General features: G+C 38.7%; 1 protein-coding gene across 3 annotated transcripts in view; it reads right to left on the bottom strand.

Moving 5' to 3' along the window:
- The window catches only part of LOC140246184 (glucose-6-phosphate 1-dehydrogenase-like), a 43585-nt gene extending 32765 nt beyond the window's left edge, over positions 1-10820 (bottom strand). The window contains exon 1 of one of the 3 annotated variants that reach the window (XM_072325625.1): positions 10518-10820. In XM_072325625.1, coding sequence (XP_072181726.1) covers positions 10518-10559 — 42 coding nt within the window. In that variant the 5' untranslated portion in view covers positions 10560-10820. Of the gene's footprint in view, positions 1-1222; positions 1448-10517 lie in introns of those variants that run through there. The other 2 variants (XM_072325626.1, XM_072325627.1) reach the window with 2 other exon arrangements.
- Positions 10821-15098: the final 4278 nt, after the last annotated feature.

The raw sequence follows: 15098 nt of genomic DNA, 5'->3' as shown, positions 1-15098 counted from the left end.
AGCTATTTGTATCCCCATGGTACTCCAAAGCTAAGAGGGTGAAAGGCTGAGCACTACACAAAACCCATGTACGCAGCACGTTTTAAAATTACAAGTACAATCTGGTGATTAAACATGCATGTTGATTTATCAGACTCAACCTTCATGGTTACTTCTTACAAGATTAGAATATAATAGGTAATTTTCCTCGTCTTTATAGAGGGACAGAGTATTTTTGTAAAGACTGTGGTCTTAGTGAGAGTGTTAAACAACACTTTCAGTTCTCATACAACTACCACAAAAGATAATTAGACTAACCACATTTTCCCACCTTTCAAAAATACAGCAATATCCTCATATTTTTAGAGATATCACTAGACCTTTGGGACTTCTTTTTTATGGCATTTGCTCATATCCACAACAATTTTCTGAAATGTCAGACTCCCTTTTACTTTACGTCCTATTTCAGGAAGTAAACATATTCTACAGATAAGTGCATGCTCCAATGGATAGCTAGATTGCAACATTTAGCCTTGGCCAGCCAAAACAGAATTATTCATACTCACTAGCTTGAAGACAAGATCATAATGTCAGCATAAGGTTCACAAAGTAGCCCTCCCCCAAAGGCATGGTTGAATTAAAGCAATGAATAATTGTCAACCATCACCACAGTGAAACTGAATGTGATTGTGCAGTCGTAAAAACTAGCATTGATTCATTATTGCTTCTCTATGACAATGGAGCATGCTCATACAGATCCCACAAAAAAACACTGTGTTACATGAGAAAGATAATAATCTAAATTTGTCAGCTAAATCATGCAGGACAACTAAGTAATGCACAGATACACACGTGACTGAAATAACAAGATTACGACAATGTGTTAATCACAAAGTTTGGACACCGGTTTAAAACATTTGCTCTGTCCAAACATAACAGCATTGTATGTCTTCTACTCAGTGAAGGAAGTTTATGCACATAAATACAAACACTGGACAGCATATAAAACACCCTGGCACTTGTGCTGTTATGTCACAGTATTTGCCAAGCAAGACTATCTTGTATCAAGGTACATACCACAGGTAAGACAGAGACCCGAAGCAGCAGGGCACAAGAATAAAGACTACTCTCAAACTCCCCGAGGTCGCAGTACCTCAATGAAAGAATTCCTTGATGCTTTTCCCTTTAAAAAGATTCAATGGCTTTGCGACTTCTGCCTAAAGAAGCAAGGTAATATGAATACCGGTGGCGGCGGCGTGACTCTGCAAGACTTGGGATCAAGAGCCAGTCTCTATGGGCTCGGCAGAGGAGTGGCAGTACCCTTTTGGACTTCCTTCACACCGAAGTGCAAACACAACTAAAAGCCCCCTGTCCAAATTCTCCAGGTCTGCAGTTGCTACCAATGTTAGCATGCATTCACCGGCTGGTTCAGTGTGTATGTGTACGCCTTCTCTATTTCTTTCTCTCTCTCCCCCTCTCTCTGCACCTGATTGTGCATACTAGCACCCCACTCCGCAGTGACAGCCAGCTATTGTGCTGGTACCATGTAGGATACTGTGAGGGTGCTCTTCAGAAATGGCTAACAATCCAAGTTAAATGTGTCTACTCGGTGTGACTACCGCTAGTCACGACCATCAATAATCACACCATTATTGTGGGCATACAGGAGATCACAAGTACTGTACACTGCAAGTGTTGGTCCTCATAAAAAAAAAAAAAAAAAATATGAGGCAACAAAGAAAAAAGGAGAGGGGTACCAGAAACCATTTGCTGGTCTAGTGGGTGGGCAACCAGAACTCACTGTAGGGCCAGCAGATTGTAAGTTCCCTCCCTAGTTTACTAAATAATTATGATAATTAATAAGATATGTTTTATGTGCCACATAATTCACAAACATAATATTTCGCAAAGTAGAAATTGTCTTGACAATACAACTTCACTTTTTCTCTTTTTTAAAAAACACACACACATGGTGATGAGAAGCAGTATCTTATAGGCAAAGATGATTTTTCCAATCTTAAAGAAATTACATTTCATTTGAGTTATGGGAAGCGATATTAAATTTTGGATTTTTACAGTAATACATTTAAATCTTAAAGGGGATGGCTAGTAACCGATCAGTGGGAATTAGTAGGAATACTGAGGGATGATTGTTCCAATCCTTGTGGGATTCATTTAAGAGTACATTATATATCTACTGTTGTGTGAAAATTATTTGCTTCAGAACGGTCTCATATTCAAGTAATGTGCAGATTAATGCCCCGTCACTGACCAGGCACGCTAACCTGGAAACATTAAACTGCACATTACTTGAATATGAGACCATTCTGAAGCAAAAATTTTTCACACAACAATAGATATATGATGTACTCTTAAATGAATCCCACAAGGATTGGAGCAATCACCCTCCAGCATTCCCACTGATTCCCACTGTTCAGTTACTAGCCTTCCCCTTTAAACAATATTGTTTATGGAGGAAATAAATTGTGAACTAAACCATGCCAATAGTTCCTTTTGAGAATGTTTGTAATACATCAAACAAATGGGCTTTTCCATGCATTCTTTTTAACAAGAGGAGACGATATAAAATCGTTTGTCAAATGTTTGTACATCAACAGAATTCCAAAAATTTGTAATCATATATTAGGTTGACTTGGTGAACTTGCCACTGTAATACTGTCAAATTTATTCAGACCAAAAGTTTGCCTGTAAAGATATTGCAGGTATGTTGATCACCCCTATGCATCAAGCTGGCAGATAAAATGAGGTGTCATAATTTCCAGTAATAAAGACCGACTGATGATTGAAAGGGAGAGTGATTAATTCTTTATGTGCCATGTTCACACGTCTGACTCAGTCGACAGCGTGCCAACTTCGCATATTCTGCTCAAACGCACTAACATACCCAAACTGATTGATAAATCGCCAAATGTCACAGTACAATGAAAGCGTTTCTCGCGATTCCGTTCCTCTCATATTTAGCTTGCATTATATGTGGTGATTGACTAGCAATCGGTGTTCCCTACTGGATTTGCGTGTAAATTCTAAGTTTCTGCCACAGTTTTGTATGCAAAAGTTATGCTCTACCTAAATGTAGCTACTGGTCATTTGAAAGAAAAAAAAAAATCATAGATTTGACGTACAATTTACGTCAAAGCAAAGCTTGATATTTTCTATACAACTTTGCTCACTACATGTCCAGCTCAACTGAAATCTATAGAAGTTGCATAGATTTGAAAGACAGAATGTTTTCTTTAAGTATGACTACGTTGGTGTCTCAGAATAACATGGCACACAGGGGGTTTTCACCATGGCACATAAAGAGTTAAGGAATGCATGCTGACTATATCAATCTCCTCTATAATGACAACTTTATCCCTACATACACACAGCATCAGTGTCACACCACATACAGTCCCACATTATTACACAGCATTATTCAGTCTGGAAAAGACCAGACTATGCAGTTCTCTAAACATTCTATTTGCCATGTTTTCACTGGACATTCCAAATAATTTACAAAAAGAATTTTCAATGAAATTTTGCACATTTATTAACTAGACTTAGAAACTGTTTTTGATAGAAGTCTGGTCGATTTTGTTAAGCGCAAAACCTGTCACATTTTCATGTCTAAATTTTGAAAGGCAAGGTGTATCAGCCATGACTGAGCAGGCTCTCAATGGTTGACTGACAAAGCTATCTTGAGCTGAGATGACATGACCAACAAGCAACAACTGCAATTGAATACACATTCTGTACCATGCAGCATGTGCGTCTTTTTATAATACTGGAGAGATTTTAGCAGAGAAGAAATGTCATATTTCCATTGTTTCAAAAACAGCTGTGATATTTTCAAAAATCTTTTATACATGTGGAAGATAGAGAGTAGAGATAAAATTCTGAAATAGGTTTTCCGATGCAATTTCATCAGAGCTGTCTTTCAATTTATGTTTAGGCATGCACACATTGTCACAGTTTGCACCTAAAATCAACTCATATTCACAGGATTCTCTTTTAAAAAAATGATAAAACTATAAAATGGTCACAATTTTTGAAATCTAGTGGTAGAGAGGACAGTAATGACAATTAATACAGAAGTAACTCTAGTTTAACTAGACTACAATAATACAATGATCCTCATTGATGATATATACATGGGCAAAATTTTTCTTACTTCACAAAAAAAAAAAAAAATCTATTTTCTTCAGGGGTAATATGATCTCAAATAAATCAAGATCAAAATCGTAATCATGTTTGTAAATTTCTTCTGATCATCAAGCTTGGGCAAAGTTCAGTCACATCCGGTAGACTGTTCTCCTTACGACTTTTTACATCTAAACATACACTTATTGAGGGACGCATGGTGCAGAGTTACTAACTTGCGGGTCCATAATTTGATAAACCTAGACTCCTGGACTCTTTTATAAGATTTAACACAATGTAAACACATCGTGTAAGCTGGTATTTGGAAGTGAATTATGCGCATGCAGTGATGTTTACAAAGGATGACTCAGTGTCAAGATGTCCATATTTACTGTTGCATAAAAGTAAGTAGACACATGATTTCTATGTACCGGGTACATACAGATATCTCAATGATAGTATGCATTTAAAAGAACTGGTCTGTGAACACGCATTGTGAAGGGACCGAGATCTGCATGAAATGTATTTTACTGTCAGTATGTTTTGTGGTGGTTTTCTTGCGGATTTTGCTGTTGATTAATATATTACACAAGTAATACAATGCACGGTATGTGCACGTAGGTATCAATTTCCACTGTAAACACACACACACACACACAGACACGGGTATAAAGCATACACACACACACAGCAGAAAACACACAAAATCGGATGTGATGCTTGAACAAATTTGAATTGAACTTAATGGGGGGGGGGGGTACGAGAGCACCACAAAGCCTGGATATAAAAATATTCTATCCCTCATTTTGTGATTCCACTGGGAACCCCTTTGCTGTTTTTAAAAAGGATCACATTGGTAGTGGTAGCGGGCAATTATAATGAGGATCCTTGACATATAGTATGCTAGTGTTTATCAAACAACTACGACCCTAAGTCTCGCTTGTTATTCAACAGATGAGGTATTGAAATTCATCCTGTGCTCCCATGAACTTGATGAATCATATCTGCTTTGTACAATGGTAGCGATAGCACCAGGCACACACAGCATTTTATAAGCTGAGCTGAGCAGTGCATCAATCCCTCAGTTTCGTGGGACATGCATTTGTAATACAGTGGGTTGAACAATTTGTGTGGACTCTAAAAAGTCAAAAACAACTACTACATGTATATTCACCAGTAATTGCAACACCTGCTTTATTGTAAAAGAGGAGAACATAAGTTAATACTTCTTCTTCAGTTATAGTGTAACTTGTATAGCTTCAAGCTTGAAGATTATGCACTGTAGCATGTGAATATGATGTGCAGCTGCATGCGTGCTCTTCAAGCCAAATTCCACAAATATAGTGTATTCAATAACGTATACAGAGAGTGCAAATAAAATCATTCGTTTCTTTGTATGAGCTGTAGGTTACGTCTCCCTCAAAAAAGGTTTGAATGCCTTGAGGGAGGGCGAGTCAGCCGGGTCCGCTGGTAGATGGTTTCTCGTCACTGGTACGCTGCCCTACTTTGGCAAAAGGAAGCAAGTGACAAAAGTGACATTTCTTGTAAAAGAGCAAAATGTGTCTGTCATTTACACTGACGTCAATGGACTATCATGATGTCTAACATATCTCTTAGTAGGATGAGAGTTTCTGCATGAAATTTGGCCTGGAAGAAAAGCTCATTATGTGAATTATGAAAACATCAATAACTCAAATTCGGATGGTATGTCACTTGCTTCCTTTTGCCAAAGTAGGGCAGTACGTAGTTCTGGAGAAGATGATCGAGTCATACACCTGATTGGTGCATAATTGTGTTCTGAACGTAATCTACAGTACATTGTATACCCCCTTGTAGATTAAATGTTGACTTCTGAAGGTATTGCTGCCAGTCTATGTCCACCAGATCATAGCGGATACAATACAGCATTACAAAACAGCTTTGTAGATGTCTGCTAGCAAGTGATGGCCATAGATAGCATTGTGGTACTGTGTACAGATTAATTGTTTTATTATCATCATTGCCAGTATTTTTTTGTTTTGCTCAAATTGCATTTCGCTTTGTCAGACTGCTTGTCTATTCTCAATGTTGTAATGCTGTACAAAGAAACCCTACAGTAATGAATGCTTGCAGAATTGTAAGACATAAAGTACGTTCTAATGGCAGAGTTCTTCCTGATTCGGGGGGGGGGGGGGGGGTTCTGCTCTACTGCCTTTGAGGAAGTACATGTAGCAACAGGATATTCCACTGATTTCTCACATTCCGCAAGTAGCAAGTCATGATAATAACCCAATGCTCATTTGCAAGTCTTGCAATGGCACGATGGAACCAGAAGTACAGCTACAACCGCAAGGGTAGACTTTCCAACTATATCATTAACCCGTTGAGGACTGACTGATTTTGCTACAACACGCATTTCCCATAGACCCCTGCCCAGGTATACTCGGGACTCGTCCTCAACGGGTTAAACAAGAATAGAATTTTGTGGATAAGACATATGTACACATGTGGACGTAAGACATTATATAGAGGCAAAAATACATTGATAACAGACTGGATGGCCCTTGGAAGAAGCATCAGTGGATTGCAATACAGTAGTATAGTATACTGCCTACAGTGGGAACATTTTGCAGGACTTAAGTTGAGGATGATGGCAAGATATAGCAAGGAAGGTCAACATTGTCCACATAGGTGCTAAAAATGCTCACTGCACAAAAGCTTAATTTGGGGGCCCGTTTCATAAAACTTGTCATCAGTGACAAGTTATCATAGATGTGACAAGCTACTGAAATCCTTGCAGCTGATTGGCTGAGAGCAAATTTGTCATAGAATGTGGCAGTTGTCACTGATGACAAGTTTTATGAAACAGGCCCCAGGTCTCTCTTTATAGGTAGAGGTTGAATTCATGTTGAGCAAATTGGAAAGCAAATTAACTCTGCTGAGAAGTCTGGTGAACATCTGAATCCGTCAAGAAACACTAAAAATTCTGATGAATATAAAACACTCTCCGTCTGTTGTCTGGAACTTTCCATCACATTTTCAATGTCGAGAAATATTTTTGCTGTGTTTTCCCACATGCGGTTATGATAACTTTCACCAAAAAAAAAAAGTGAAAATGGTTTCATAACTCACAGCTTGCAATACAGTAGCTGTACATTAAATCTTGAAATATCCAGTTGTTTCTGTTTGAATGCAAGTATTCCTAAGGCTCAAATCCTAATATATCTTACTGATCATTATTTTGATTACAGTGCACTCCCGTTACAACGAAATGCTCGGGACCGGCAGTTTTCTTTCGTTATAACGAAATTTCGTTATAACCGAACAAATACAATACATAACAAAACCAAGGAAACCACGCATATATCATGTTCTGTTTGTTGAATACTCATCTTACACTGTGCAGCTATGTATGTGAAAAAGGGATGGTACACTGTGGTCTTTTAAATTTCGTTTGGATAATCACATTAAAGAGAGCATAAAATTGACGGAAACTGTGCGTGACACAAGGAGCGAACACAGCGTGATGTGAAGCGTTCGCCCATGCTTGTTCCGCTACGTATTTTCGAAAGCGATCCGCATTTCGTTATAACGGAGCACATTTCTTTTGTTTTTCTTTGTCCGTGGGGCTCGGAAAAGACTTCGTTATAACGAAAATTTCGCTATAACCGTGTTCGTTATAAGTGAATTTCGTACCGTAGACATTAATGGCGATAATTTTGGGACCAGAAGTTTTACTTCGTTATAACGAAATTTCGTTATAACCGTGTTCGTTGTAACGGGAGTGCACTGTATTATTAAACCAGGCGTAACGTTATGTTTTAACACTTATACGGCAGGATTTAACATCTTTTTTTTTCTTGCATATATGATCAATGAGAAGTTGTGAGGTAATCTAATGACATTAGATCAGCTAGCCTCTTTGAGAACTGTTTTGCAAAATGTAGCAAATTCATACAATTTGATCGATGACTTTCTTGCTTTTACTCTAACTTTGATCAAGTTTTCGCTTAACATTGTGCTTGTAAAATTTCACCTTTCCTTTTCAGACTACACTTGTAACTTCTAACTTGCCGAGAATTCCCTTTTGATTCTAAAATCACCTTGTAGTGTTACAGATATGCGTGTTGCTTTCTTTTCACCAATTTAATAATAAATTGAGTAGTACCTGCTTACAACTCCCAGAAGTAGATTATTCTGAACATTGCTGGGGGGGGGGGGGGTTGGGGGGTTGGGTTTATTCATTTTTCCCCCACGCATTTGAACATCTGAACATACATGAGCTCAACCAGTAACACTTGACAATGTGTAAATTGAGCCGCTATCTTTAATCCTTTGAACCCTGCACCACTCACCATGCTGTCCTTACCTATAAGTGTATGAGGCGGTGCAGCGTGTGACAATAAACTGTATACACCACATAATTAGCAAGTTTAAATTTTTGCGAATCGGGACTTCCCGACGATTTCGCGAGTGGTAAAATTCGCGATCATGGAGTACTGTACTGAAAGGAAAAATGTACAACATGTGTGTCACATTCATATCGGTATCAGAGTCATTATTTTTGCATGTCCTTAATTTCTTGAGTAGCACCTGGCTTACGAAATTCGCAAAAATATAAATGAAAACTAAAAGCGAAATATTCGGGGTATACAGTAGATGTTTTCATGTCAGACCAATGTTTCATAATAGCCTATTTTCAGAATCTTGAGCTCAGATTTTAATAATAACCCAATGACGAAAAAGTGCACTATTTGATAAATGTATTAGCAAACTAATTTGAAAGCCAAGCTCATACCCAAACTCCGGAAATTTCTGAAATAGAAGGATGACTTGCAAACTAGCTCGCTTAATGTATGTGAATTCGTCTCAAGAAATTACAGGGATGTATTCCATCATGCCTAGCAATATAGTAGCATGCATGTGTGATCACATCATTTGAGGCAACCTGCACACCAAGTGTGCTTTGGGTTATTTTTTTTATTTTATTTATTTTTTTAATTTTTTTTTTGCGCCGCTCTACCGACGATGTTTACGCATGCTCAGGTACGCCCTATCGAATTACCGGTAGCTCAAAAAAAAAAAAAAACTTGTGGGCTGATTCTCTTCAGGCTGATGTGAATATAAAATGACTTAGCATGCTAATATTCGATTGTGAAAAAAAAAAAAAAAAATCAAGCTTTAAAATGCCCGTGTTCTTTGCCTGGTTCATATCATCCCTGTATTATTATTATTGCATTTAACTTTTCATTTTTGTACGCGATCATTTTGTTTAAAATCATGCTAAATTTTGTTAATTTCTTTGGTATGTGCAGCAGTGTGTTATAGAAACTCTACTTGGCAGTAGTAGTACAGTATATTACTTAGAGTCTATGGTGTATATTATAACGGTCAAGGAAATATCATTTCGGGCCTCATGCTTTGCATGAGAACGATTTTCCTCAAACTTCACAGATTCACGACAACATACATGTTTGGGTCTAACTTCCCTTTAAAGTAGCACTTCATCCTTAGCTTCCCTACATATATGGAAAATGCTCACTACATAGGAGTCATATACCATGGAGGTGGAAAGTGCTTTCACTTATACACGGCTGGGTCTGTATTAAACATGCCTTCATAACACAAACACACACACACACACACACAAAACTGCATAGCGTGAAGCCAAGTAGAGGGCTCAACATGCTCCCATTTCGCATTCAAAATTGCTCGCTAGTACCGGCTGCTGCGTACGTAATAAAATCAGATTAATTATCCGTAGGTGCGGGGGAACATACCGTTTCAGCTGCACGATTGAACAGATTCACCACATGAATTCAACGCACCACATGCCACTTCCCAATAACAATTGATTTGCTCGAAACAAATATGCGGCGGATAAAACCTGCGTAGATACGCAGCAGCACACGCCCGAAGTCACCGCGCCTGATACCAGGAAGCAAGCGCATAGCAAGTCGCGGCATAGCAAAGCCATGCCCATAGCCATAGGAACGTTTGTGGCGGCTTCACGTTTGAAATGTGCGTGAAGCCATATCAACATGTGCGCTGCATCTATGCATCCAAACTCCCCCGGGTGATGAGAGCTAGAGGGGGACGCCGCACGGCTGGCAGGGCCATCCGCTGGTCAATGCATACAAACGTGTAATTGGACACCATTTGAACAGCGCATTTTTCAATGACATTCAAGGAACGCAGCCATCTCATTAGTAAATTTCAGGGATGGGATTGTAACCTATCGGCGTAGCGACAAGGAGCTAGAAGCAAAAGATGCTAAGCAAGCTTTGGCTAGACTAACTAATACTATTTTTCTCGGCGTAATGAAAATAATGTTAACTTTAAGAAAGAGGAAATGGTTAAATGTAGGTAGTGTCAGTGTAATACAAGAGAAAGGGCAGCGTGCAAGAGGTACAAACCCAGAGGTTCACAAGTTCCATTACCCTGCCGGAATCTGTCATGATTTCCAAATTTGTGCTTTCCACAGCGTCCCTCGAATTCAAGACAAAGTGCAGTCTAGATGACAAAGGTGACTACAAGTATCCGATTTTGTCAACTGGCTGTGATGGCATGAATATATCACAACGACACAGATTACTCGATGCAGCAGACGCCGACGAAAGACTCAGTTCATCTAATCACGCCCCTGCGAATCCGATGCCTTTTTACTGTACAATGTGGATGCACACATTGACCACCAACGCGGAACAGGAACTATAAAGACTGAGAGAGCGACGAACTGTTTTGCATTTCCTTTATTTTTTTTTTTTCTGCACACGCACTCTCACAGAACAAAAGCAAAAAGAGTCAGCAAGCTCGAGTCCCAAATAACATTCTAAGTGTTTAGTAGTTAACACGCAAGGATCAAGGGCAGCGACGTGCAGAATAATTACGCGCGAAACGCATTATGCTGATGATACAATGTTGCCGGTGGCGTTCGGCGAATCATGTTCTTGTTTTGAAGGGGCGTGGCTGTACGCCCGTCGGTAAAAGTGTGTCTCTGGAGTCACACGTGTACGCGCTCTCAGATCCTTGTTTGCACCATGTCCTCTTATGAAAATAAACTAAAAGAAAATACAGAGAGAATTGCACAAAATTTCACTTTAACTATGAAATGTACACATTCTCTCTCCTTGAAATACTGATGGATGTAAAAGGGTATAATTCGCCCTTTTTTCTTAAAGAGGTTAGTCAACTGCTTTTTCATTATGCTAGAAAAAATATAATTGTTAAATATGCCTACTCCTTACAATACAATGTATCATCTTCTCTTTGTCATTGTCCATGCTGGACGTCATGAAATTATAGTCTTCTTATCCAGCAATGGCGATACCAAAACTTTTGAACGGATTGTCCGATTTTCCCTTACCTTCAGCTGATGTATTCTATTGATAGTGCTGCATTCGCCAAATCCGCATAATAATATTCGGATTTGTCTTTACGACCTACGTAAATTATGACTTTTTTCCTCTCAACTGAAAACTTCTCTTCCTTTTCTGTCGCATACAATCACGTTAATGGCCATTTGCATATTATACGCACTATACATCAACCATTGCTGCTAATTGCTAGATGGCCATTGCTGCTAATTGCTATATCAGACAAGCCTGAGCTCTGCGTCATCGTGTCTGCATGAAACATAAAAAAAAAAAAGAATTAAGAGTATAATCTAAGAAAAAAAGACATTCCATTTAAAACAAAACGAACATCCCGGCGGGGAAAAAAGTCCCTGCGGATATCATACAGCTGATTTTTAAAGTTTCTATTATACTTGTTGTTGTTTTTTAAGTAAACAATGCATAGTAGCTGTATCGATTGTATTTACGCAAATTAAATGCAGTGATGATGTCATTTCCTCATATTCAGGTCTTCCCTGGGGGACCTGTATACAGGAGCCTATTAATATTCACCAAAATCTCTGTTTTAAATTACTATAGTCAAGATTATTTAACCATTATGACACATACATTATAGAACCAGCACTGCACTGTCAGGCGGAAGCTTGGTGGTCGCCTGACCTGTGGTCAGGAGGCCGTTGGTTCGAATCCAGCCGAGTATGTATGCCCATTTTTTATTTTATTTTTTTTTAATCATAGCTATACTACTAATGCGGTGCTTGCTTACGGGTCGATGTAGGGCAATGTGTCAATCAGTAAGTGGCATGCATCAAATTGATTGCGGGGTTGTAATAAGCTCGTAGCAATGGTAACGCATGCGCGAGTGTGGGCAAGTCATAGGCTTATCACGTTGGTGATTTAGATGATTGTCATTGTGTATAACAAATCAACACAACATGTGTGAGGTGATGACATTATGACCTCATATAATTTACAGAATTAAGGTTCCATGACTGCCACTACACTGTTGTACTGTAAAAGAATGTGTAGATAATACCAAAATTTCATAACTTCTATATTCTCAATCAAATCGTTGCTTTTTCTGGTGCTTGGGTTTTCCCCATAATGTAGTCAAGTCACGTTGATTATGGAGTGTCTTTTTAATCAGTTTACTCCCAAGACTAGTGAGGGCCTATGCATGAATGGGATGGTATAAGAGTCATCATCACATATAAATGGACTATTAACGAGGGTCTTTCTTTGATCCTAATGTCACCACCCCGCCCCTCATTATGTGCATTTTGACGAATACATTCAGGTGTTGGGACAAACTAATGACTGTGTGATGTAATCGGTATCGTCACTGGCAAGAGAACCGCGCGTTTTCCTCATTTTGGTCTTAAATGATCTGGCTGCAAGGTGCCCTTTCAGACTCAACTGCTTTGAATAAACGCCAATATGACGGGGAGCAGCAAACTTCAAAACATTACAAATTTGGTGTCTCAAAATTGATAATTACTGAAGTGGACACCTGCGGACACGTAGTAGGTACTTCTGGTATTGCCGTCATGTCTGTCCGGAACCGCTCATCCTTTAAACAATGTGCGAAAAGGGGGATGAAATAGATTACACGTTAATCACGATCAACCTGCCTAAATGTTTGCGTTCTCTCGTAAAGTACGTGTATTTCCAATATGAAATTGCTTGAGAGATTATGGCACAATATTCAACTGACATACACATGCATTTGTCTCGATTTAAAGGTTTTATGACATACAAATGCATCACAGGCTGAGTGTTTGTGTTGATTCATATACCCTCAACATCACTTTTGCGGTGAAACGAATATCTAGCAACAATCCATGTATTTTTGAAATATTTTTTCTTCTATTCTTCTTCAGATTACTTGGATACATCCACAAAACAAACAAACAAACAAACAAACAAACAAACAAACAAACAAACAAACAAACAAACAAACAAAAACCACCTTCCAAACCAAGATTCTGATTGTGACCTCATCTGTCAATCATTGCTAAAGTACTGATATGTTTAACAAAAGACATAGCGAGGGAACATGCAAGTTATGCTCGGTCTCGGGGAGGGTGCATTCCAATGTCTTTTGTTAATCATTACTACTCTAGCAATGATTGACAGATGAAGTCACAACCAGAATCTTGGTTTGAAAGGTGTTTGTTTTTTTTTTTTTTGTGGGCGTAATCTGTAGAATAGAAAAATATTTCTTTAAAATGTATGTATTGTTTCTAGATGCTCGTTTCATCACAAAAGTGATGTTGAGGGTATCATGAATCAACACAAATCATGCATTTGTATGTCATAAAACCTTTAAAAAAGATTATCTTCTGCGTATAGTATTATGTAGTTTTTAGATTTCTCAAAGCGCCGTCTTGGTTTTATAATAATATTCCAGGCTATAGCTGTCGGCGTTGATGATGAGATTAAAGCAGGAAAGCATGTTTGAAATCTTATTGTGACACTTTTGACAGAATCAGGTGGATGAATTAATCAATGAGCGATTAATGTCCATATAGCATAGTATAAATAGGTCAACCTTGGGAAGTTATCGGGTCACAACTCAGCTGAGTGAAGTCACATCGTTGTGATAAATGTCTGTGTAACGGCCGAGTCGATGAATGAGTTGCGTCGAAAGAGACTGCATCAACAGAAAAATGCCTGGATGAGGATGGCCGCATCCTGTCATTATCATAAACCCCGGGTCACTCACTGTACACTTTCCTATCCCCTATCAGGGAGGAGTTCGTCTCATAGCCTCCCCGCCCCTATCAAGTCGATGTGCATGTATTTTACGTATACCACGCGTCTATGTGCTATTGGGTCTTACACTGAGACGACGGGCCGTTCAATCAGAGATAGACAAAAAATGGACTTGCGTCAACTTCAGATAAGCTGTGTTTGCACAGCAATTATTGAATGTGTCTTTAAGTAGACCTATTGAATATAAAGGGATTACATAATTCCATTCGTACTTTACGTATACTATTTAAATACACTCTTAAAACATCCGAGTCAGAACTGACCCGGAACTGGTACGGTCCGTTGGGACCACAAATGACTTGGAATTTGGTCATGAAGACCCCGAATGGGGTCACCCTGACCCAATTCATGACTCTGAATGGGTCATCACTGACCCCATTCCTTGTCATTTTTGACCCGGAACGGTGTGTGACCCCAACGGACCCAGTTCCGGGTCAGTTCTGACTCGGATGTTTTAAGAGTGTAGGCCTACACACATTCTCCCAAAAAAAAAAAAAAAAATGAAATGGTAAATCAACATTTTAAATGTCACTCCTCCAACCTTTTGTTATCATAATGTTAGATTTAAAACCCAAAATGTTTGATTCACAGTCGGAACATTAAGAATAACCATTTCAGACATGGTGACACAATGCAGCATTTTGAGTGTTAAATTAAGTACATTGTTTTTTCACAAAGGTTTGGAGGAATGACAACATCTCAAATGTTGATTTACCATTTCTTTTTACTTTTTTATAGAATGCACATCATAATTAGCATTAATCCTAAGAAAGGAGACTTTCCTCGGGGCTATAACAGGTCGAGAAGATCGATACAATTTACTATTAGTACGCCCATGAAATTTCATGAGAGGTATAGATCCATAGA

This window comes from Diadema setosum, chromosome 2, assembly GCF_964275005.1.
Source record: "Diadema setosum chromosome 2, eeDiaSeto1, whole genome shotgun sequence".
Lineage (NCBI taxonomy): Eukaryota > Metazoa > Echinodermata > Echinoidea > Diadematoida > Diadematidae > Diadema > Diadema setosum.
Note: the sequence above shows the minus strand (reverse complement) of the source record. Positions and strands in the feature narration are given on the sequence as shown.